This window comes from Diadema antillarum, unplaced genomic scaffold (genome assembly GCF_040938485.1).
Source record: "Diadema antillarum isolate AM-2024a unplaced genomic scaffold, OU_Dant_1.0 seq00001459_RagTag, whole genome shotgun sequence".
NCBI classification, from domain to species: domain Eukaryota; kingdom Metazoa; phylum Echinodermata; class Echinoidea; order Diadematoida; family Diadematidae; genus Diadema; species Diadema antillarum.
This window is the reverse complement of record NW_027272204.1, coordinates 564,260-592,098: the sequence shown is the minus strand read 5'-3', so window position 1 is coordinate 592,098 and position 27,839 is coordinate 564,260. Positions and strand designations below refer to the sequence as shown.

Genomic DNA, 27,839 nt, shown 5'->3' with positions numbered 1-27,839 from the left:
CGATTCTTCATTATCATTTTAGCTGAACAGCGAACAAATTACCAAACAAAGCACCAACGCTCCAGTGGATACGAGACAAATCATACACCAAATACGACCGAGCTAAATGCCTCAAAACGGGCAAACTACCCATACCAAAATACACATAACGTACTCGAAAAGATCGACTTCATTTCGAAATTTAGAGGAAAAGGATAAATCCAGCCAAAAAACTTAAATAATTGTACAAAAAGATGCATAGGAAAGAACATTCAAGTATCACTACGAAGACATTATCAGTTAGTTTCGTGTATTATTCGCCCGAACTCTTATGTATCAGAAGACCTTTTACCCGTATGCCACCAAAATGTCGAAGACGTTCCCTGCTGATGGTTCAGTGGGGTGCACGTCACGAGCTCGACGCCCACGAACCATACAGCCCACGAGTTAAACAGCCCTTGAGTCATACAGCCCTTAATAGGCAAACAAGGCCCACGAGTTCGACATACACTGCGCAAACAAGGCCCATGAGACAGACACAAAAGCCCCGACCGTGATGTTATGTCGGTCTCGAAAGCCCTTTTTGCCTAGTGTCAAACTCGTGGGCCTTTTTGCTCAGTGTCCAACTCATATAGGCCTTGTTTGCTTATAGTGTCGAACTTGTAGGCCTTGTTTGCCTATTAAGTGTTGGACTCAATTGGGCTGTATGACTCGTTAACAGTATGACTCATAGAACTTTTTTTCAATGTCAGACTTGTGGGCCGTATGACTCGTGGGTTTCGGTCTCGTGGGATGACTCCGTTCATGTACCTCTGCCGAACATTTCAATCAATCCTAAATCATGGCTTGCCACCGGGTCGGTGATTACATTAAAACCTACACAGGGCACAAGCAGCAAGAAGCCGTTCAGCGAGGAAAGGCGCATCGTCGCAGCCGTAGAAGAAAGGAGCTAAGGCGTACTTTGCGAAGGTGATCGAGAGCACGGTCCAACCCCCCGTCCTTATAGACACTATCGACGTCCACAGGCGGAGGAAAGCAAGGAGAGGAGACAACCCATCCAGGAGGAAGACGAAGTCGCCGCCCGACTTGGCGAACGTCGTGCCGAGCTCGGCGTAGCTCAGCGCACCCATGATGGATAAGAAGCAGCTTGCAATCCACACGATCAGCGACATCCCGAGGCTCCCTGTGTTCGCCAGCACTCCTTTCGGGGAGATAAAGATTCCAGACCCGATGATGGTGCCGGCACACAGAGCGAGACAGTCGAGGAGGGACACCTGCTTACGAAGGACCACTTTCTGCGACGCCGAGGTGGTCGGCGTCGGCGGTTTATCGCTGACACTAACATCGTCACTACTAGCAGCCATAATTATCTCTTTCTCACCTCGGAATCCTCACAGGTTCGTCCGAGAATTAAACATGTATCTCGAGTATTACGACGAACTTGCAAGGCAGTTAGTCAAAAAACTGTTACTCTCGGTTCACTGAACCGAAAAAGAAAACTTTTAGAGGGCAAACTCACGCTCACTAAAAAGAGAACACACAGTCAATAACATGTGCCATTTCATTCGAAGGATGCGTCACCACTTGGTATAAATTGTTTGTTAAAACGTAATTATAGAATTAGTTAGGGAATTTTCACAGTCTAACTGGTCAACTGTCATATAACAATTTTTCACTCACTGCATGCTTATTTTCCTTTTATTCATGCCAATTTCCATAACCGTGCGCCCGATAATTAGCCTACAGGACGCATGATTTACCGGGCATTTCGGTAATTAACGGACTTATGATATTTCCATGCATCCGATAAACTGCGGTCAGCACAAAGTTTAGACAATATGTTAAGGAATTTTCGACCAACTTCATAAAAACAGATGACTCACGGGGTCATCGGAATATCTGTGTAAGGTATAGATCTCTGCACTGAGGTGAGCTTGTCAGTTGTCACACGAACAAAGATATGATTTTTTTTTTCCACACGTTCAATTCTCTGCCTTATCCAGCAAGTGCTCCTTAAAACTCAACATGGAAGTTGGCGTTGTATGCTCACAAGGACTTAAGTGATAGAGTGAAGTCAAACAGATAAAAATGGCAGAGACCTCGTGACATTTTTAACGCAAAGTGATTAAGTTTTGAATTCTATCATACAGACATACTTTATACACAGATACCGCTCTATACCATCACTCCATAAGTGACGCAACCCGTCCCTGGGGTTAAAAAAAAATAAATAATAAAAATGGCGTAGCTCTTGGAATTACCTTTAGAACTGGGTTGATCGGATTCCAGCATAGCATAATCATTGCAGTGTACTGGACTTTCGGTTCCCAACTTTAATCTTTAAATGCATCTTACAGTCAAATTTTCCGAAATCCCATTAGACTATCATGTGCATGTAAAATGGCACACTTTTGCCAGTTAGTGCTTTGTATATCGCGTCCGCAATAAGACAGACAAAGTTACAATGATTAATGTAGCATTTAGAAATTCTGGCTCTGGGCTATAAGGACTTCATTATTTCCAGCTTCACCACGCTGCATAATGCATGTTGCGCGTGACTGGTAATGCCTGACTATTCAAATGATTTACAAAAGCCGAACTACAGTACAGGAAATAGAGATGAACAGACTCCTTGTTGATCAAGCCAAGTACCAAATGAAGTCATTGAATTCAAGCAACCTATAACATGCTCGTAAAGTTCTCACTATAGAAGCAGAATACAGAGACGTACACGTCACACATACACGCACGCACACATTCACACACACACACGCACACACACACACACACACACACACACACACGCCACCACCACCACCACCACCACCAACGAAAATGTCGTGAGAATCTGGGAATTCACCCTGGAGCGGGGTTCCCACTATCGTGCGATCCATTGCGAACGCCACGATTGGACATTCGTAACTGATCGTGGAAAATTTGTTGAACTCGTTTGAAATTTCACGTTTGGATACGAGGTTATGCGAGTCAATACGTGTTGGTACGCTTGGATGCGATATGGTCACGATTGGTCTATTTCAAGCGATACGATCTGTCACGATCTGGTCTGCCGTTCAAATACGATCCGACAGGATTGTCCTGATTGAGTTCACGATTGGTACCGATCTAACATGACCATTACGATCAGGATCCTCGATCTGGTACGTGCAGCAACGTACTGATACGTTCCAATACGAATACCGCGAACCAATACGGGCTGCTGAGATAAGATACGATATCTTTTACGATCGGGATCAGAAGCGACCCCCATTTAAGACGCGACTGGACCCGAATGGGAATATTATAGTCCAGCTGACGATAGATTTCATTGTTTCCCTTTAATTATGCAGAGTGATTAGGCCTATTAATTTCATCCACAACCATTGATGATGGCAAGGCTTGACAGGTTGACGATGATGACAACGTAACCTTTGCAGTATTGCTAATAACGATTATGTTATCAGAGAGAAAACAGCACCCAGGCCAGCCATAACCTCAGATATTCCGTCGTCTAATATTAAGCGTAAAGAAATTAATAGATTATTAAATCGACATGCTCACCCTCCCCCCTCACAAAAAAAGAATGAAATAACGAACCCAAATACATAAGATCAGATGATTGCCCCTCTTCCCCAGAAAAAAACAACAACAAACAAACAGCAAGGCAAAATGACCTTTCTCCAATACATGAAGAAAATAATTACATGATGAAATGGAAGCTAAGAAAGATGGGAACATTTTGAATGTTATGTAACATAGTATTGTGTGTTATATACGCTCGATATAAGAAAGTTGGCCGAATGGATAGTATTGCTTATGTGTTCGATTTCATATTCGCAAAGTATATGTATCATATGCCTTTTTATTTCAAAATGTCGTTATCTCATGGGTTATTAAAAGTTTGGTTTATTCGGCTTGATTTAGTGTTTTACTTAACAATGTTTAACATAACTGATACACACACATAACAGAAAAGTGATTCCCTAATCAAAATAATGTCACTTTTTAACAAAAAAGGAGGTTTTACACAAGATCATTTCGCAGGGGTATATTGCTACACTTATTGAATAACTAACTGTGAAAAATAATAAGAGTGATCTTCATTGTCATAATCATACGAGTGATCTCACATCCACGACAATGGTCACTTTTACATTTGCAGTAATAATGAGAGTTGAAAATAACCATTTCCTCTAAAATTATGTGCTACCAAATATACAAAAAAGACATTGAAAAGTGTCAAAATAGATGTAAAGGGGTCAAACGATGGCTGATGAAACAAGAAATCTTAATTACTATGCACAATACACAAACAGCAGGATACTGCACCCCCCCAAAAAAAAAATACTCTGTAATATACTGTAAAAAATTAACCATTTGCCTTTGATAGGTACCCATTCAAGTACGATTCATTAAACTATTCTCATCTTTGTACTGACTTTAGTCAATACGTGCAGACATACAATTGCCATTTTATTTTTGCTCATTTTTTGTTTTGGTTACAAAAGTTATCCCATATCCCGTTTTGTGTGTCTGTATAATGGTAATAGCAACTCATTAATGAAAACATCATTAACATAATGTATGAAAACATCTAAAAATCTGTAATACAACTTTCATTTTATGAAATCATTAAAAAAATTATTTTGATAATGTACCTTAAAAATTACGATAATTAAACCCCACACCGTCATAGAATTTACCGTTTGGAAAAAATAATCTAAAGATGCAGGCGACCACCTATCAGAATACAAAATAAATCAATTTATGAGTAACATAAGGGCAAATGGGCAAAAAATAATAATAATAATAATGATAAGCGGAAGTAAAGTGAAAAAGTCGTTCCCAATCAACACGATTAAGAAGCACGATTAGAAGAGATTTGCTGCGTTTGGATACGATCCTAGACGATCTGATGAGATGATCACGATCAAAAACTAATCGTGATAATCGTAGAATATTTTTGAACCGTCCAAAATTTTCCTACGATTAACGCGATTGCCACGATTGACCTTAAGATCTGATACAATCTGATAAGACCATCACGCTTGCTGCACGATTAAGACCACGATTTCAATCGTGGCGCCAATCGTGATAGTGGGAACCCCGCTGACACTTGCACGATTCTGCGGCACGCATTTTGGCACGACTCGAATCGTGCCAGTGCGCAAACTAGTCGTAAACTGGCGTGAAGTGTGCGTAGACCCGTCGTGACCTGCGTGCCATGTCGGGACGAGAATTCTGAAATGTTCAAAATTTTGGTCACGACTTGCCACGACAAAATCGTGGCCAAAAGTGGTGCAAGTGTCAGCCTGGCTTTACTCCCTTGTGCAAACAGCTGTTACTATAATATTATAGTCCAACCGGTGAGGTTGCGTCGTCTTAAAAACGTTCACGTGTCAGATCTCAAGGTGGGTGTTATCTGCTCAGGACAAGGCATGTTGTCGCCACTATTGAAATGAAATAAAAATCAGGTGTCGTCTTATTATGTGATGCTTTGCTTACTACATGATTTACAATGTAGGCCTACCATTGATATCTCACTCCTTCGACTCCATGATGTGCATAGAAACAAACTAAGATGTATTATTATTTTCTCTCTTTGTTATTTTAATAATTTCAATTTTCAACATTTTTCTTTTTTGTCATTATTTTACTTCTTTGCATGCTATTTCGTTGTATATGTTATATACTCATCAAATTTCATCTCGTGAAATGATACTCGCTTACAGTTGTTAGGACAAATATGAAATAATATAAACACAATAAAGGTCACTATTTAAACACGTTGAGCAACTCCCGCACAACAGATAGTCCATAAATTGAAGAGACTTCATCATGGACGCATCTGTACTGAGTGAGCTTTGTTCTTTTCTTTCACTCCTTTGTTCTATTTTGCAAAAGAAGTGGACTGGAAACCTGTTCAATGACCCAGAAACAACCTGTAAACTAGGAGCCAAAAAAAAAAAAACGACTGATAAATTAGCTCAAATCCAGAGGACGCCAGAAGGTTCTTAACACATAATGTGGAGGTTTGTATGGAAAAAAAAAAATGGGGAGGGGGGAGGGTATACGCCCGTCGCATCGCGTTGCTAAAACCTTGTGTCGGTTTTTTCCCAGTCATATCAATTTGTATTCGTGTTTTGTCGATCAAGATGTTAAAATTAAACATTTGAAATTCGTCGATTTTCATCTCTGCCGCTGAGCGAGTTACCAATGCTAGGATCAGATACGTCATTTTTATTGAAACAAAAATCACTATTTTCTCGATCAAAATCTTTGGTTGGTGCAGGGAGGTTTTGTCTCACCTCCCTGGTTGGTGTTGTCATGTTATGGGCCTTTATATGGAAGGTAAACCAAATCATTGACTCATTCAATACTTTAGATGCCAGTGTGACACATGCTCTGTCAAGCTGATTTGTGCTCATATCATGTATGAGGTGATATACATTTTATTTTTACCAAGAATGTTGACAAAAATCCGTTATCAATTGGTATATGAATTTATTCTTCCTTTCATCTCTTTGCGGCTGTTACTTAATTACGTTACTGTATTTGTAGGTGACAAAGCTTGGCTTTTTAGTGGAACAATCTTTTTCATCGATATGATTGCTTCTTCTTCTTTGTTACCATGAAAAAATTTGCATAAATCTTTTCTCTGTTCTTTTTTTTTTTTTTTGGTTATGATACCATTCGTACAAATCTTTTATATTGTGTTCAATGAACTGTAATTTCCAGTTGGATGAAAGTAAAATCGACACATGTACCGCTTTGTATCATATATTGATGGAAATGAATAAACCATTGAGTCAAATTTAATTCAAATATGCCGCTGCCGGCTGCACTCCTGTCGCCAATATGATAAAATGTATGTACTTTTCCACCGAGATAGAATAATGATATTTGACAATGTGTGCAAAGTTCAATCTCATACTTCAACTGCTGCAAGATAATATACATGGATTGTACTAATGCGCTTCAAATTACTATTTACAAATTATGATAAGCATTGGTATATGTTCATCAGATCTTGAAAATAACACCTGCCGATAAATACCAACTTACGGGACTTTATTGAGGATATTCTGAAGGATACAAAACACAGCCAAAACAAACAAACCCATATATATGTTAATATACATATATATATATATATATATATATATATACGTATATAGGCCTATATACATGTATATATATATATATACGTATATAGGCCTATATACATGTATATACATATACATATATATATATATATATATATATATATATGTATATACATATACATATATATATATATATATATATATATATATATATATTATGTATATCGATTTGTAACCATTGTATATCTATGAAAGTATTCACACATATCAGTCATACACAATTTATAAGGGAAAATGATTTTAATAACTGAGGGATGCATATACTCGCAGCACAGTTGTCATGTATAAAAGCATTTCAATTCATACTTTTGAAAAAAATTTATGTGAATATCAAACAAGTAAATGTCACAGTTTCAACATGAATAGGTATCGATCTGCTGTGCACAATGTTACATAATACATGGTCAAAAGATGTAGGCCTACTGAATAAAAGACTATAATCGATTAGGATGCAAACTCAACATTGGCTAAAAGTACATGGTAAATGTGAGTATACAAAAATTAGACTTTTGCACTTATCCAATACAATTATAGTACAAAAGGGCAGCTCAAAATAATCATCCATCAAAGTAATGTTGAATGAATGCAATTAAAAGTAATTTGAACAGAAATTATTTTCCCTTTATTTTCATCATCATTTACTGTACTGATTAGGACAATTTTAGAAAATTTTCTTTGTGCTCATTTTTTTTTTGTCAAGTCAAACTTGTGTCATGTATGGTTCACAAAATGGTACACGAGATCTATTTATAGCACCACATTTTTTATTTTAACAGCAACATAACTGCTAGACATTATGCTAACATGTATATGTAAAAAAGTCGATCTTTGAAAACTAAACTAAATGGTATATAGTAAGATATTTGCAAATATACACTATGGGTTTAATGAAAACTTATCGTGCCAGAGTAGCAACAGCTATAGGTTTCTTGTTTGTTTTCCTTTAGACACAGGAAACAAAAATCCTATAGGATTTGAGGGACCTACAGTTCAAATATTATATTGCTGAATGTTTTTCATACATGAATGCAGTTCTTGCATACCACCCCCAAAAAGATATATATATATATATATATATATATATATATATATATATATATATATGTGTGTGTGTGTGTGTGTGTGTGTGTGTGTGTGTGTTTGTGTGTGTTTGTGTATGTATGTGTGTGCATGTGTATGTGTGTGTGTATGGGTGTGTTTGTGTGTGTTTGTGTGTTGCATGTGTACAGATAGGGGTAGGGGAGGAAACAGGAAGGGAGGGAACTGGTGGGGGTGGTCATAGGGACTCAGTAAGGGATATGAGTTAGTAGGTGGGCGGGTATTGGTTGATAAATAATATGGTTCCATTATTTATTAATGTATAATTTTGCTGCATAATTCATTTGGATGATTATTAAGATTAATGCTAGAAGAATTGAATTATCACTGTTAAATTTAAGCAATTTTTTTGAGAGCATAGGGGAAGTGACTGTATGTAAATTGATAATTGTTCATGAAAATGTAATTTTTGTTATGTCATTATGTACAGCAATAGCAAATTTGCTATTATGATCACAAATGTATATTTTCGTCATTTCAATTGTAGCAAATGAAAATTGTTATTTTTTTTTTCTATTACTTTGAATGGAACAGAATAAACATAGTTGAAAAACAAAAAAAAGTGTGTGCGTGTGTGTGTGTATGTATTTGTTTCTATGTGAGAAAACCGCGTACCAGAGTGTGCTGCCATTGTTGCTCCTGAGTTGTTGATAGCTATTCCTTGTATTCCGAATTTACCCGTATGTTCTTTTGTTTTCCCTAGACGTAAAACGACGCCCTGACCCAGTCCATCAAAATACCTACTAGATGGCTGTCCATAGAACCTGACGACCAGAGCCAGATGCGTAGATCCAGTAGCTGTAGTAACAGCTCCATGAAAGCAAATTCACTGTTCATAAAGTGAATACAATGTAGCTTTCAGTGTAATACTTTACCAAGAGTTGGAAGAATCGTATTTGTGGCGTAACGTGTTTGTAAATCCAAGCACCCCGATTGATTTAGATTTGACGGAGCGCAAATCTCATTCTGCAATTCTCTCTGTTTTTAGGCCTAGTAAAGTCTTCAGTGCTTCCGCGACCGGGAGATCGAAAGCCGACACTGTACAATGAAGACATTATTATAAAAAAAAAAAGCACGTGGTCCGTATATTCAGCGTAAAGGAGCGAGTTCATGAAGCTTGTGCGTATAACGTATTATGAAATAGTGAATATACATAGAAAAAAATAAGATATGTCATATCAACAAATAGCGTATACAGTAACATGGTCTTGAGGTACATTCAGAAGAGGTCAGCTGAAGAAAAAAAAACAATTCTAAAGCAACTTCAATTTGTACTGAATTCATGCGCACATCCTATAGCGCTCATACGTTTTGCATAAGCATTGTGAAAACAAACAAACAAACAAACAAACAAACGAATTTTTCATTTTGTTTTGCTTTGATAGTTTCAACATGTAACCGTTTTGGGGCTTTATAGGCCAGTTACCCTTTATTTATGGACATTAATGATAGAAAGATGACACACGATTTGAGAGCATGTAAATTGGGTTATGATAATGACGACCATACGTCCGCGCATCCTTTATAGGTCTGGAGAAATTTGATTTATCCTCCCAGGCCTTTCTGGAGACTCGTATCAAGTGCATGTACCACAATCCAATACGGTGAAATTCTATGGGACATTTACAATTGCCTTTACCAAATCTGTGAGTGAGTTTTACATTAAAAAAAAGAAAAATGCTAGCACTATCGACACCCTTTAATTTCATTATTTAAGGCAATGATACGACTAGATCAGAAAAGTTTGAAAGGTATTTCAGTATATTTGTCACAAATGAATTGAATGATGCTAATGGGGAACTTGTAGCTGATGAATGTCACCTGACAAAATGGACATGAAACAAATGATGTTTCAAAAATAAATCTGAAAAGAGACGGTCGTCTGAGAAACGGATGCCGTCCATTTCGTTGCGGCGGATGCTCAGCAGGTCTTCTCTTCTTGACAAATGACCAAAAATAGCTTTTGCAGAAATATGGTCACGCTCTCTGAAACGAAAAAACAACAACAACAAACAAACATACTAACAAATAGTATAGACGTGAAACTTGAATATACAATGTAATATGTATTTGTATATGTGTATATACTAGGTGTTTCAAAAAACATTTCCCACTTTTGATTCTTAATAATTCATAAACTATACATCAGATAACACTGTCATTGATATCAGTGATAGCTGAATAGTGTACAATTTTGTTGAAGGTGGTTTAAATACGAAAGCATAAATCAGTTTCATGAAATCCATGATTAATTTCACAGTTAGGTTCCAGATTTTGCTCTATTTTCAACCCTCTGTACAAAACTTTCACTTTGCACAGGGGTCAATGGGTGTGTATGGGAGTGTGTGGTTAACACCCTGACAATGGTCCTGAATGATGGCCAGAGTTTGAATGCTTCATTATTTATTCATGGGAAATTCCACTATCACAACTAGACTTTATTCAGCCTCTGGCAGTATCTGTGTAAAGGCAAACGCCTGCCGATACTGTCGTTGAGTGGCGACAATGCTCTCCCTACTTCTGAAAAACGAAATTCCAATGAATACCTTCTGTTCTGTCGTAAACAAGGTGACAGGAAGCAAAGAAAATCAATTAGAATATACACTTGTGTATACGGAGCCTTAAATAAATCTGCTCACAACTGTGAAACAAATTGCCCCAATGAAAAATGCTGCTGAACTCTTTACCAAAAATGATTTATTTTTATCGAAAAAGCGACAAATTTGTCAGACTATTAGTAAACAGTTGTATTAAAATGAAGAACTTTAGATCATTTATGCTTATTTATATCCCAGATTAGTGACATGTGAAGCAAAATTTGAAAATGATTGCCAGCTGGAATGAAATGTGGTGTTTGCGAGCACATGGAAACATGTGCTTACTTTTTCCATGTGCATTCATTTTATCCTTTATCGTGCATGAATTCAGACTAGCAGTGCCCAGGGCAATCCACATGAATTATTGATTTAGCATTCATGTGCCTGGGAGCGCGAGACTGACGCCTCGTCAACAGGTGGTTCAGGCATGTCCATTGTTCAGGGCCATTGTCAGCACACACTCACATACACATCATTGGTTCCTGTGCAAAGTTCATTTTTGTACAGAGGGTTAGAATTTGACCAAAATCTGAAACCTTACTTCAAAATCAATCTTAGATTTAATGAAATTGATTCATGTTTTCACATCCAAATTACCTTCAACAAAATTGTACACTATTCAGCTATTACTCATATCAATGACAGTTTTATCGGATGAATAGTTTTTGGACTATTAATGATCAAAAGTGGGAAATGTTTTTTGAAACACCTAGTATGTATACGTAAATGTATGTATATTTATATATTTATATATAATTTTCGCATCGATGCGTACTTATTAGAACATGTTGTCATTCTGTGCAATGTAGTGAAAATATGAAAAGATGTTTAACTTATTCAGAGGCAGCACATCGCTATACACGCATAAATGAATACATACATTCATCGTATGATACAGAAAACTGTTTATGAAAAATCAATAAAACTGTATCCCTGGAGATGTGTTTTCGGAAATTTCTTAGAGTCACGTACATCGTGGAACACGCTTTAAATTGCCAGCTGGCGGTCGCAGATGAAATGAAGCGTTGGAAAGGTTAGATTTGATAAAAGAAAAAATTACAACAAATGAAAGAAATCGAGAAATGAGTTCAATTTCCATTTACATGATGTCACATTGTCGCAATTTACATAGACGTAGAAACGATCTTAATAACAATTTAAAAAAACCAGAATATTTACAACATCTTAATTTTACCTGACATTCCGACAAGCCAAACTGGCTTGGTTTGCCACTTCACTCCTACCAGGTAGACGGGGATACCAGCGGCTGTTATGGCCAGACCTATCCCACACTCAACGGGTGCCGAGTACAGCGACATGATCACAACGAACAAGGCAAAGCACGAAAATATGATCGGAATAACCACGGGAATCTGCAGTGGAGTATAGAAACATTTGACATATAAAAAGTGGGAAAAGCAACAACAACAACAACAGAAGCATCATTTGAAGTATCACTTGAAAGACGATCTTGGTAGATTAGTTGACGAAATACGCATGACTCGAGCTATAAAGCTATATCGATAGGTGTTATTCAATCAAGGACAAAAAGGAGGGCAACCTCACATGTTACAAAAGACAACAGCAGCAAACCAAAAGACAAAACATTATCAATTAAGTGTTTCCTGCCTTTTCAGAGTTTTGTGCAATCAAGTTTTTAAACCTGCTGGAAACAGACCTACCGTAATCAGATTGCTTGCTACAAAAATGGACCTCTACTAACGAATGAACTTTCAACGAAACCTACCACTTTGAGGAACAAGATCCGCCGCTACCTGACTATGCGCATCTCAATGAGTACACACAGGTGTCTCAAAAATGATGATTGCATAATCATGCATCGTCACTGACAAAAGAATTGTTTCCCTAATTCTGGTCTTATTTGGCTGATGCGCCTTTTCAGACTGAAACGTCTTGGATTAAACGCCAATGATGAGAAGCAGCAAACCTCAGAACACGACTGATCTCGTTTCATTGGATTGGAAATTACCGATTCGCTCGCTAGCACTCACACATATGACAGACATATCATCTTCCCTTGCTACTGTATCAGTTTTTACTCTGGAAACGGAAAAGGTGGAAAATGAGATGACAAATCATGATCAATTAGCTAAAAACTTAGCTATCTCTTCAAAAGTACCTGCATTTCGCTAATGAAAATGTCTGAGAGGTGATTATACCAATACATACCACAACTGCACATGCATTCTTATTTAAGACAGTTGTTATCTTCTGCGCATTTAGTTTATAGATTTTTCAAAGCTGCGTTGTGTTTTGCCAAGGGTTGCCGGCGGCGGAGTTTATAAGATCAAAGCAGGGAGGAATGTTCATAATGCTTTTGTGACACTTTTGACATAGACAGAGGCATGCATTCATTAAGGAAATGAATGTCCATGTGTAGTAGGTCCATGCTACACATGAAGTACTTTTCATTTATATCAAGCTGTCTGAGACGAGAAGGGAGGTGTTCCACCTTGCTGTTTAATCATATCTCTCTCTCTCTCTCTCTCTCTCTCTCTCTTTCACAATATTCGCGCTACTATTCCATAAAATGGTACTTTTACTTTACATCTGACATTATGCTATCATCAACGACAGAGCCAGAATTTTCTCAAAACCTTATTCTCTTCAGCCCTAACAGTTGAAGGAAATTAGTGAAAACAATCAATCCGACAAAAGTTGGCAACTGGCAACAATATGTACGATAGTGTATGTCAAAATCGTAATTCTCCTTCCGATCATTGATTAAATGCAATTTAAAGGGGATGGCTAGTAACTGATCAATATGGGAATCAGTGGGAATGTTCAGGGAGGAATGTTCCAATCCTTGTGGGATTTATCTAAGAATACATTATATATCTATTGTTGTGTGAAAATTGTTTGCTTCAGAATGGTCTCATATTCAAGTATTGTGCAGTTTAATGTTTCCAGGTTAGCAAGCCTGTACAGTGACGGGGCATTAGACTGACATTACTTGAATATGAGACCGTTCTGAGGCAAATAATTTTCACACAACAATAAATATATAATGTATTCTTAAATGAATCCCACAAAAATTGGAACAATCATCTCCCAGCATTCCCACTGATTCCCACTGATCAGTTACTAGCCACCCCCTTTAACAATAAGCACAAAACACCCAATCAACTTTGCACCTATTCAAACTCGAAAACAGGAGACGTAATTAAAATGCATGAAGAGCTCCTATCCGCAAAAAATGTCTGTGTATAGAGCATGTGTTCCTTCCTTCGACAAGTTTAACCATAATAGCTTCGTTGCTGGACTTCGATGTGCCATAGATACGATCAATAATGCTAATTGTGTCATATGTCATGTTCTTAGATAAATTACTTTTATTACAAAAGAAGTCACTCCGTATTATATGTCATACTGCATTTCTGTCTCATACTGACCCGTTATTTTTTGAAAACAAAATATTGAAAATCAAGGATTTGTATTTGTATAATCTAGGACAATTTATGTTTATGATAGAAAAATCTTCCAAATATAATATAATATTATTTGAAACAATGTTTCCAAGAAATCAGTCCGTTCATAATTACCCAACAAGGCGTTCGAATGAGTTTCATTTGCCCTTTTTCAGAACCCTACTGGCTCAGAACACCTTTATTTACGATGGGCCAAAGTTTTGGAACTCACTTCCTAATGATATTGTAACAGCACGAACTTTGAATTCTTTCAAGAATAAATTGAAATTATTTTAATTGAAATCTTATAACATATTACCGGACTAGGTTTGTTTCATTAACTCAATTAAGTTATCACTTATCTTTATATATATATATATATATATATATATATATATATTTCGCCAATATATATATGTATATATATATATATATATGTATATATATATATATATATATATATGCATTTATCATTACACATCAACTATCTTTTATCATGAGAGTAAAATAATCTGTCGAATATAAGTTCTCCTCAAATATGACAGTCATCGAATAATGCATCATTGTGTCTATTCTTTGCTTTTAATATGTCCACTCTTTTGTAGTTTTTTCTGGTATTTGTACCCAATCCTTATATTCACAATATCATTCAAGGGTGCGTCTTATTACTCCTATACATCCTGGAAATCTGTTTGCTTGTGTCCACGATGGCGTGTGTTGCAGTTTCATTTTATTTTGTTTCCCTTTTCTCTTTTTTTTTTCGTTCTTTCCTGTTATTTCATTTCATGTCAGTTGACATTGGTTTCTTTGATTTTGTTTCATATATTTGTTTGTAGTTTCATGAAGCCATTATTTGCTTTTTATGTATGTCTGAGGGTCCCATATCGTACAAGCTTGGCTTTTCAGTGGGACCCTCCATTTCCATTCCCATCCGTGTAATATGCATATGTATATACCTTATAAATGCAATTATGTCGTTACTCATCATCACATGTATCTTGTTGATGTACGTTTATCGAAATTACTACAAATTTGTTTTGTTTATGCATTGAATATCATTTCTCCTGTTTATTTAATGGAAATGAAAATAAAGTTGAACTTGAACTTGAACATGTTATGGAACGCAACGGGTCACACCGTTCCCCCGAGAATGACATTCCTGTAACTTTTTAACAGGATCCGCCATGCCACCTTTGGTGAAGGCTTGTATACCTTGAACGGGCGTGGTGCGTCCGGGTGCTTCCAACGATGATAGGGAATAGTCGCTACGGCCAGAGCGATAAAGGCCCACCGAGAGAAGCTGAGGAAGTTTAGGAGCTTGTACACATTGTCACTCGTCAGCATCAGCAAGCAAATTGGCAACTACGAAAAGAAGCAAAGTAAAATTAATGCATGTTTGTGATGTTGGGGAAAAGTATGACGTCACTATCACTAACAGTGCACGGTTCAAGAACACATTGATATATTTAAAGGGACTGTACAGTACTGGTTGAGGTGAGGATTCAGCTTGTAGCATTTTGCGAGATATTTAGAAACCACTCTATGAAATGTGAAAAAGCATAGAATTCTAAGGGGAATCAAATGTTTATTTGATGAAAATCGGTTTTGAATTGACTGAGTTATCTAAAACAAGGTAAAACAAAGAGATCCTAATAAAAGTCGTGGCCTGTCGCATTTTATTAGGATCTTTTTTTAATGATATCTCAGCCATTTCAAGGCCAATATTCATCAAATAAATATTGAATCCCTCTTGAAGTTACATGCTCTTTCATGTTTCATAAGTGGTTTCTCATTATCTCATCAAAAATGTTATAAACCTGAATCCTCACCACAACCAGTACTGTACAGTCCCTTTAAATAATTTTCTACGGACTACATAATTTAATTCCAATGTAGGATGTTAACAGTTGAGCATGATGGGTCCTTTCATATTTTGGAAGAAAAGGCGTCTTTCTTATCATTATTTTGTTGCATTAGAGTGCTGAATACAAATCTTCTACCATGTTTACCATATCATGTGGTAGATTGCATTTCGACAAATCAAACATAAATTGCACACATGGAATATCCGTGGAGATGGAAAATATCCGCGGCCTTCCGTTTCCTGAAGACGTGTTTGGAACTTGTCCAAAATGGGCTAATTGCAATGGTTCTTATCACCATATTTGGACCAAACGGAACACAATTCAAACTAGATTTACATGAAATTCGCTTCATGAAATATGTTATATAAATTCACTATTATTATTGTTACTAGTATCATTACTATTATCATTACGTGTATTATCATCAACACCATCCTCATCATTGTTATAATTATCAGTATCATTCACATTATTATTATTATTATTATTATTATTATTATTATCATTATTATTATTCATTTATTTATTTCCTTATTAATTAATTGATTTATTCATTTATCTATTCATTTTGCTTCTCTTTTCTTTTCATTAATAAACATAAAATCGAGCTATTACAAGTGGCTGTCTGAAAATGTTCTGTTACCATGACAGCGGCTGCAGGCAGGGGCGAGTAACATCGGATGTGGATCATGGAGGCAATCTTAGGCAGGTGTCCTTCGCGGGATGCCACAAACAGCATCCTTCGTCAACCAGAGGGGGCGGGATAGGTGGGGGTAGGAACACACACAGCATAAAGAAAATCCGGAACTCAACTTTACATTTATTATGTCATACAGGATAGAACATCATAAATTCAAACTTTTCATCTATTTATTGTCGTTTTTCATGCTAACGAATTGATGCTTGAATAGCACCCCTTTCTCGTATCATAAACATAACGACATAAAACACGTTGATAAAAAAATAGGAAGAGTGCTCGCACCTGGTGGTAATGATTGTGATAATTTCTAACAATGATGCGAAAAATAGCCCCGTTGATAACGGTAATTGTATCATTCTATGATTGTGATTATATTCATTGTATAACCATTATTACCAAATCATGCTGAAACACATTACTATAAGCACAAAATTTGGTGACAGCTTTGACCATGTGATTTTAAGAATAATGAAGATGGAGATGGAAAAATTGGACTACAATTTGGTCTCCCCCCCCCCCCCCCCTCCCACCCCGAATCTTCCATGAACAAACTTGAAACAAAAGCCATTAATGCCTACTCAGGACTTACTCACAGCTTTATAATGTCACTATTACTAACTTCTGGTACTACAGAGTAGATAATTATTAAAGATGTCTTAATATTTAGGTTTGGTCTCATGGGGTTGGGGCCCAGGGGGACATTGTGCCTATTTAAACAAATTGAGATTCAATCTTCCTATTATAGGATTTTGAAAATACCCGCCAAGTCTGGTGAAAACCCGACATTAGGTTTTTAAAGAAGAAACTAGTCATGTCAAATGTTTACGAACAGCGGATGACGACGACGCAAGACGGACGCAGGACAATGATCGCAATACCTCACTTGAGTCTGAGGCTCAGGTGAGCTAAAACAAAAACACACAAACAAACACACACATGCACGCGCACACACACACACACACACACACACATACACACAACACTTACCGAGACGATGAAAAAAGACCGCCATTGATGGATCCAATGCAAGATATCGAGACGCTAATGGACAGGACCCACCAGAATGACCCCAGAACTCGTCGCCCGTAGTCCTGCAATACAACGTCCCAAGTGTCAAATCAGGTAAACAATAGTTAATATAACTAATATGCGATTATATATCGCGATCAGTATCCGATGCGATTCATTACACTTCCAGACCACTGTATTTTCCCTGTTTGTCGTTCCAGCATCCTGACCTCCTCGTTGGAGACAGAAGTTATTTGAACTTTCGCCTCTGGACTCTGATACGCATGTCCTTCGCCTGCTTCATTCTATTCTATGTACATGTATTTCTGTTTCCCTCTTTTCTATACATGATCGTACGGCGTCAGTCTGTCAATGTCTGCTTGAAAGTCGACTAGATCTTGGCAGTACAAACAAATCCTTATTACTGAATGACTATAACTGTAAGAGCTAATTGTTGTTGTTGTTGTTGTTGTTGTTGTTGTAGCTGGGGTTTTTTTTTCTCGGCATCACTGTTCAATGTGAAGTAACGGTTTCCATAGCTTTGCACCAGCAATAACAACAGATCCGCTTATCCATTCAGTGATCCACTGCTACAGTGCTAGTAACCCAAACCCTGCCCTCTACAAAAAAAAAGGGTCAAATTTGCCTTAATGTCATGCATGGGCCCGTATCCTTATGCAAATTATCTTCTTCACGACTTCACACGAACAGAGCAAAACACATGATTTCATGACTAAAAATAAAATTGTAAGAGTGGCAATAACGGAGCAAAATGCAAAATGCAGGCCTACAGCTCATAGCTTTATCACCAAGTACCAGCATGATTATTATTTCAATTCAATTGCATTTAAGTACAACAAAGCACGCACTACACAAATCGTATATCGTTTTATCAATTTGCAAAAAAAAAAAAAAAGAAGGTACATATACATTAATGCACATATATACATAATGCACTGGGGATCATAAAGTTTTAATAGCATTATGTGTTATCTATATGCAATATATACGTGCAATACATGAGCAATATTGTATGTGCAATATAATGTGTAATAACACACAGTGGGGCATTGGACCATTCTTACGACTGCAACGGCGCTGGACGAGAGGATCTCTATGGGAGAGAGAACAGCGAAGTAAGCCACGTTGGTCAGCGTGTAGAGACAAGACACAAGGAGGATTGATATGATCAGACCGTATGGAAGGGTCCTGTAGAGATGCAATCATTTACACCAATAATACTGTGAGTTAACAAAAAAAAAGGACAACACAGAAATATACGGAACACAAACACACACACGCAGACACACATAAAACAACAGGGTCATTTTGTCATCCTGTTGATAACGTAGGGACGTCTACTTACAGAAAGCAATGATATTGATGATGATGATTGTAATGATAATAAGAATGAAAATGAGATGATGATAATGGCAATGGTCTACTCATTATAATCATAATAGTTTCTATAGTAACGTAAAATGATCCTCTGATATAATATTTGTGAACATAATCGTTACAATGCTGATTTTGAGTAGTTAACACAACTCAAATATGCGACAGCTGCATTTTGACAGTAATATGAAAAATTACTTTTTTAAAGATCAAGACCAATTGAGCCGGTCAGACAGAGAATTCGATTTGCATAGTATTCGTACAATACACTTTCTCAATGTCGTCTTTAATCTGATGCTTTTTATTTTTTACTCGACTTCTCAGTTATTATAATACAAGACCACCAACTTCGTTTACGCGAAAACTAGGCATTGACTCGGATTATAATCAGCACGTTTAAAACATTGGCTGTACCAACAAAGACGCGAGCAACCCTCATATCTAACAATACTCAACCATCTGACACGGAGTCACTTACCGGTTGATATTCACGATCTCCTCCGTGATCTGGGGTAAATATTGCCTGAATGGTGAAACGAAAATGGGAAATGAGCTGGGACTATATGTAAGCATAAAAAGGAGGCAACATAACCGCCCAACATTATACAATGAATATAAATGAGTAATTTCCACTGTATGGAGATTAATTGTAATTTCCGCATTACATGGTTTATTTCAGCAAATCAACTTAACCTTGACCCTTGACCTTTAACCTCATGACCCAAAACTTCTCAAGACAATATTATGTAATTCTTATATATGTATCAAGTTTCATGAAGATACCTTACCTTATCAGAGATATGGAGTAAACAAGAAAATTGTCGCATTTTCACTTGACCTGTGACCTTCGAGCGTTGCCTCATTATGGCCAAACCTTTCTCTATAGTACATGTATCTCTATCGAGAATTGTATCTCATCAAGTAATACATGTATCATACACTGAAGTTTCAGGGTGGCATACCTCGCAAGCATTGCAGAGATATACAAAATTTAATGGTAGAATCTAACCTTGACTTATGATCTTTGACCTTGAGTGTGTGCACCCGCAAGTAGATTGGTGCAGCTTCGTTCACTTAAATTCATACATTATAATTTCGTCAAGTTTCATTCGGATACCCTTAACGGTTCTCGAGTTACGTTGCCCACAAAACTGATTACAGAGGGACGGGCGGATAATCCGAAAACATTATGCGATACTTAAGGATGGTATAGTTTTGGTAATGCTGATGAGAAACCTCTTATGAAATATCCAACTGAAAGTTTAAAATCTGATTTCCTACTTTGACCAAAGCTATATCATCTCTTTAATCCCTTATGGATATATTGTTTCAAAGTACATGTACTTTGCTCCGTATTAAGGATGCAGTTAACCGGAAGACATTGCTTTAATCGATTCCGTCACATTTCACACTTGTATCCGTTATAGACTTCAGAACTTTGGAACCGTCATTTATTCAGATATAGCATTGTGTTACTTTAAAACCTGCTGAGGCATCGTTGTATCTACCTTTAGAATCAATTTCAATGGCTTTTTTAACCCTAAATAGGCCGGGGGGGGGGTTGAATCAACCCCCCCCCCCCTCGACGTTTTTCACGATCTTTTTTGACCACGCCGTTCGGTGACTTTTTACTTTCAAGTATCGCGCATCTTTGACACCATTTTCACGAAAATCGCGCATACCGTTACGACCCTACATCACGATCTTTTGTACATGCCTGTCAGACCAAAAAGGGTTCAAAAACGTGATTCTGTGTATAAAGTCTATGCAAACTGAGTTTTCTCACATTATTCATAAAGATATGATTATTTTCATTTTCACAGGCTGAAATCAATCAATTTTAGCCTAATTATGCTTGCAAAAGGTTCCGTCATAAATTTTGCGAAAAAAAATCAAACAAAAGGTTGAAAAACAAATAAATACATAAGAAATTCATGAAACAATAAAATACATACGAAATTAAGTTTGATACCAGATTTTTTTCAAGTACATTGTTAGGAATGCAACAAAAAATGTTATCATCCTCCACCCCCCCCCCCCCCCCACCTCGGCGACAGAACACCCCAAAAAACCCCGGCCTACGGTTAAATTGATGAGTTTTGAAAATTATTTTGTCTATTGATATGTCTAGTGACATATATTGTTGCAAAACATTGGATATGAAATCAATTATCAATTCTGGATGTGCACATCATCTCTAATTGTATTTAGTTGTAATGTTTGCGATATGGAAACTTTTTCTCGAAGGGGGCTGTTTTCTAAACTAAAAAACAAAACAAAACAAATTGAGTGTAAAATCAATGTGAATGGCCTAACCCATGGCTTGTTTTACGTGTAGAACCTTTACCTACATACAGTCAGAGCGAATAATTCAGAGACTGCGTATAGGGCCTAAAACTGCTTGAAGGGATCGTGGAATTTTGGTTGAGACCTAATTTCAGGTTTCAAACGTTTTTGGTGAGATAATGAGAATTAAACCTCTTATGAAATATGACATAGAACGTAATTCTATGAGGACTTCAACGTTTATTAATTGATGAAATTGGTTTTGAAATGGCTGAGATATCAAAAAAAAAGAGTGATTCTAATAAAGTGTTGGACCAACACTTTATTACGATCGCTTTGTTTTACTTTGTTTTAGGATGTTTCAGCCATTCCAATCCCGATTTTCATCAAATTAACTTTGAATTCCTCTTAAAATGGTATGCTCTGTACTACTAGTATATCATAAGTGTTTTCTTGGTATCTCGCAAAAAGTTAAAAGCCCAATTCTCATCTCCACCAATATTGTGCCATCCCTTTAAAGAACAATGCCGAAATTATCAAGGACTTGGCTGATATTCAAGTTGTTGTTGTTTTTCTAAGAAGTAAATTTCAAGCAGTAGACGAACATTCATGCACATCATGCAAGTGTCATGCGAATGGTTAGGGGGTGTTTTCACGTCTCCGGGGAAGGAAGGACTGGCATAGAGATCACCTACCAACCAGGGCCAGGTCAGGCCAAAACCACCTGACCTGGAATGGTGGAAAAAGCTGTACCCTTGGGGAGAGGTTGGTCTGTGTCGAGACCTTGGCATTCCGGTGGTGCCGTGTTTACCGCAAACAGCAACAGTGCATGGCCTCAATAAACCCAAATCCCTATAATAAGGAAACGCTCCATAGTATCATATGAAGGCTGGAATGTGGACTTGAGACAACGGCATGGCTGATGACCATGATGATATAAGGATTATAGGCCCATAATGATCACGTAGGTCTATTGTACTCATGTTTCCAAGGATAAGTATAGGGTTTTGATTAGAGACTGTATATTATCACGAATATCGAAATGCGTTGAGGAGTTGCACTGTACATACCCTGTATCATTAGTAATCTAATTTGATTGCAATTATATGCTTTCAGTATTTTCTTTCTGTGTAAACATTTGAGTTATAGTGTTTGACACTAAATAAAACGCAAACAAAACTGTGTGGCCGAAGTTCCAGTAGAACTGAACATAGATATATACTTGTTTCAGATAAACCAGTTGCAGTTCCGGTTGAAATCAATTAGAACCAGTTGAAAATTTCAATTGGTTGTAACGGGTTTTTCCTTCTGGGAAACAACAAATATAATCAGGCCAAGGAGGTATGTGTGTGATATACATTAATGAGCAGACATTTTGCTATAGCTGATATCAAATTTCGTATATCATGGGGAAAGAAAAGCGAAATAGAATCAAGGGGAAGTCTGTCTATGAATTTAACATTGCGGTGTGAGTCGTGAGTGTACGATGTGACGACAAAATTGTACTTGCATGTGGCACGCGCAAACGCGTGATTGGCTGTGCAATAACATGAAAACAAGGCTCATAGACCGCGGTCCGTATTCACCTTTTTTATAGTCAAGAAATAGTGGAAGCAAAAGAGTTTTATCATTAAAAAAAAACGGAAACAAAAACACCCATGCAGTCTACGTAACCATAAAACATCTATTGAGCGAATCTGGCACTGAAAATGCGATTGATATTTTCAGCATTGAATTGCTCGTACGCAATCTTGGAATCAAATTGAATGGGAAAATGTACAATGTAATATACAGTAGTCGATTCAATATACTGACATAATGGAAAAAAAATTGCGATGCACTTCTTTGGGCATGAACATGGTAAATACATTCACAAGGTGCAGAGAGATCGCTATTCTTTGGTGCTGGTTCTGCTTTGTACAACTGGTTCTGCTTTGTACAACTGGTTCTAATCTGATTTCCCAGCTTTGCCAACATTTGAATGGATATCTATGTCTACTGGTTATGAATAATTGATCTATTGTGACAAAATATTTCTACGAACTCTTGGTCTATCACAAAAAAAAAGAAGATTTCAAAGTTGCATACGGATCATGACTTCAAGAAACCAACAAATTAAATAAACATGCATGGAGGAACGACAATTATCACCTGAGATTTTGGCTCGGTGTCAGCAATGGAATACCGACACTGTGTGGCATATGGGCAAATATATCTAATTATAGGAAAGTAAAGATTTTATTAGTCTGCATGGCTGCATAATGTCTGTCATGTAACAAGTCGAACTGCGCCGGAATTAGGCCTACGTGAATATAAGTACACAGGAGTACAAATTGGGGACTCATATTTCCTTTTATACAAACTTTCAGCTTAACCCCGAGTATTCCGAGTTCTATGAGTTTTGCATTGACAGCGGTGCCTGGAAAAAAGCAGTCAGCCTCATGTCTTGCCTTGTACAGGGGTTTATTGACTAAACCTGTATTTCACAGACTGTGGCAATGAACCTTTTCCAAAGTAGGTCTCAATGTCGTTTGGGTTTTTTTATGCTCCATGATACATGTATGGCTGCTCCTATATACGTACAGTCTGCACGCAAAGGACATAAAAGGCACGGATGAAATATGGAAGTATAGTGTCCTATAGCAATATCTGGTTGGTCTGACTGACAATCGTGGCGAGAGCACAGAATCCCTCATATATCGTGAATGTTTTCTTTCTTTTCTTCGTTTTCTGACAGCGACCATGATAACATAATATAAAAGAGTAAGTTTCATAGCCCAAACAACAACTACGGGCCCTATGTATACGTCTATCACCTGCCTATATAGTCGAGGTTATCGTATTTCATGGGTTCGATTGTCGGATTTGTGTTGACGGAAACTAGATGAGCTGAGCTGGCACGCAGATAACACAAGGTTTCATATATCCAACGATAGACTACTGATCGAGAGACAAGCATAACTGTGAGGTTTGGAGGTGTTCTTTTTCAGATTCTCATTTTGTTTTTCTCCTAAGTAAGACGACGTCCCGCCAGGAGTTCAACAAGTTCCCCTGACACCTGCCTGTTACTTACCATCCGGCATAAGCGAAGAGAGCATAGTAGACAGCGAGCGGCAGCTTAGTGTACTCGAAGTTTTGTGAGGATTCGAAGCTGTGCTCGAAGTTGGTCGTGCCGCCTAATGGTTGCAAAAGTTTTAGTTATAATTAATCAAATGCTTACTCAATAACAATAGTGCATAATATTACATGATTTTCATTTCATTCATACGACTCAAGAATGTCCATTACACATCATATTTCTCTCCTTGATTACGGCGTATAGTCATCTATAGGAGACAAATTCCCCTGTTAGCATTTTCCTGTTTTTCCATCGGTTGGTGTCTCCATTATTCCGTCCGATATCTTCCATATTTGGTCTGTATAAACAATTGATTAAACACATTACAGAATTACTGTAGGCCTAAGTGAATACGATGAACAGAAAAGTAAAAATATAATAGCACTCACCTTGACCTAAGACTACCAACCCTGAGATGACGATGACAAGAATAGCCAGGAACTTCGCCACACTGAAAACGACTTGTACACGCCTACTCCACGTGACACTGGCGCAATTAACGTAAAACACCAGACCTATGAGAGTTGGTACCATAAATGCATACACACATGAATCGTCTTGAAACTAAATCTTCGAATATGTAATGCTATGCTGTAAAGTAATGTTCTGGTTTGTGGAACATATTTTTAACATTGTATGAGGAGGGCGATTTTCAGCATCAAATGCAGGGATGTGTGAGATACAGGCGGCCGTTATAGGGGAGAAAAAATTGTTTACTCCATGATCGACTTTTATAGATGACCATGCCAAAACACCAATGCCAGAATACGTTTATACAGCATCCAACACAGGAAAATTCGTGCCTTTCCATATCTCGCAAACGTCTCCTCCAACCCCCTCTCAAATATACATTGTAAGCACAAGACCACGCACGCCTCATCAAGGAATTACCGACAGTCCACCCGATTAAAGGGACCGTACAGTTCTGGTTGAGGTGAGGATTTAGCCTTTAATGTTTTGCGAGATATTCAGAAACCACTCTATGAGATGTCAAAGAACATACAATTCTAAGGGGGAATCAAAAGCTTATTAGATGAAAATCGGTTTTGAAATGACGGAGATATCCTAAACAAAGTGAAACAAAGAGATCCGAATAAAAGTCGTGGCCTGTCGCCTTTTATTATTATCGCTTTTTTATATCTCGGTCAGTTGAAAACCAATTTTCATCAAATAAACCTTAATCCTTCTTAAAATTACATGCTCTTTCATAATTATTTCATAAGAAGTTTCTCATTATCTCACCCCCCCCCCCCAAAAAAAAAATGTCATGAACCTGAATCCTCCCTATTAAACCAGTATTGTACAGTCCCTTGAAGAAGTCAAAAATATCTGCAGGCATAAAATACAAAATGAGATAGCAAAATCCATGGTGTAACGGAGATACCGGAGGTCAAATTTGTAATGATGACCTCTCGAAAATCACGATGAATTACGATCACCAGGCCGCTATACTATATCAAACAAAAAGTATACACTGAGCTTCAGTGGAGCTTGATGTTTTGAATTTGCATAATGGTTATCGCCAAAGGTATTTATTATCATGACCCCATGAAACTGACATTGTTTTGCACTTACCAGAGTTCATGCGTGTAGACTGGGATACACTATTATGGGCATGGTTCTACGTATATTTGCTCCGAGCTGCGACAATAACACTGCTCCCATGAAATATCTGCACTCTAAGGCAACAAATCTTCTTTTTAGCCACAAACATAACCCTATGACCTTCATCCTAATCCTAATCCTCACAGCAAGTTAAACCTAAAACCATCACAACCCTCACCCAAACCCAAGTCCTTGGAAGAAAAAACAAAACAAAACCGGAGCAATTGTCGAAGCAGCAAATGCCGTGTCACCTATTGTGAATGATATCATAATGTAATATGGCTAAACAAATTCGCACACAAACATAACAAATTAAAGGTGAACTTTGCCCATTGACATCATATGGCTACTTCTATTTTACATTTCTTCAGGTAATCTTGCAAGGAGTAATATCAGTCCATTTTGTTACCCGACAAGATTCCGACACTGCAAATCGATAATAGCACATGCACAGATCAGGTCAATGTTTGAACCACTGGGTATAGCATATATGGAAATAATAGACATGGTCTGCAAAGCGGCTTTACCAGCTGTAGAGCAATCACTGATCAGTTGAATAAGAGTCACATTGTCAAGATGTCTATCATTAAGTTCATAATCATACATGTTTAATTAAAAACTGAAATATAAAAAAGAGAAATTATTGCTGTTTAAAGACGTATATACCATTATCATTATGACCGAAATTAATCAAAAGTCCTGAATTTGCATCAAGGTCCGGTCAAGTGAGAAAGACTGCACCCCCCCCCCTAAAAAAAAAGTTTTTTGTAAGACACCATGTTTTATGCAGGATGTACATCTTTATCGCTCTTTGTTTTCGTGGCTTGTTCCTAAATCACGCCCAGAGGCCGAGTTGGTGATTACAAACATCTTCTAACTTACACAGGGCACAAGCCGCAAGAAGCCGTTCAGCGAGGAAAGGCGCATTGTCGCAGCCGTAGAAGAAAGGAGCTAAGGCGTACTTCGCGAAGGTGATTGAGAGCACAGTGTAGGCTCCCGTCCTGACGGACACTATCGACGTCCACAGGCGGAGGAAAGCAAGGAGAGGGGACAAACCATCCAGGAGAAAGACGAAGTCGCCGCCCGACTTGACGAACGTCGTGCCGAGCTCGGCGTAGCTCAGCGCACCCATGATGGATAAGAAGCCGCTGGCAACCCACACGACCAGCGACATCCCGAGGCTCCCTGTGTTCGCCAGCACGCCTTTCGGGGAAACGAAGATTCCAGACCCGACGATGGTCCCGGCACCCAGAGCGACACAGTCGAGGAGGGACACCTGCTTACGAAGGACCACTTTCTGCGACGTCGAGTTGGTCTTCGTCGACGGTTTATCGCTGACACTGATGACATCGTTACTACTAGCAGCCATTTTACACTTTGTTTTTACTCCTCGGAATCTTCACAGGTTTGTTTGAGAATAATACGCAATCTAGAGTTTGACGACGAAGTTATCAGGACAGTTCATAGTCGGAAAGCCGTCACTCTCGGCTCTCCGAACATACTGAAAACGAAAACCGTCAAAGGAAAAGTTCCGCGCGCGCACGGAAATAAAACACATTATGTGCGTCCGAAGAGATAGAAGTAGAACCTCTTTGAT

At 37.8% G+C, this 27,839-nt stretch overlaps 1 protein-coding gene and 1 pseudogene across 1 annotated transcript; both read right to left on the bottom strand.

The window, feature by feature from the left end:
- Nucleotides 1-848: 848 nt before the first annotated feature.
- On the bottom strand, nt 849-1,343 carry LOC139709690 (cystine/glutamate transporter pseudogene; annotated as a pseudogene).
- Nucleotides 1,344-10,161: 8,818 nt separating this feature from the next.
- On the bottom strand, nt 10,162-27,611 carry LOC139709689 (cystine/glutamate transporter-like). The gene is made up of 10 exons (XM_071621646.1): nt 27,125-27,611; nt 25,027-25,152; nt 24,593-24,695; nt 19,712-19,756; nt 18,924-19,047; nt 17,818-17,921; nt 16,774-16,870; nt 15,478-15,627; nt 12,033-12,210; nt 10,162-10,226 (listed from the first exon to the last, which is right to left on the bottom strand). The coding sequence occupies exons 1-10, from the start codon at nt 27,609-27,611 to the stop codon at nt 10,162-10,164; spliced, it is 1,479 nt and encodes a 492-aa protein (XP_071477747.1).
- Nucleotides 27,612-27,839: the final 228 nt, after the last annotated feature.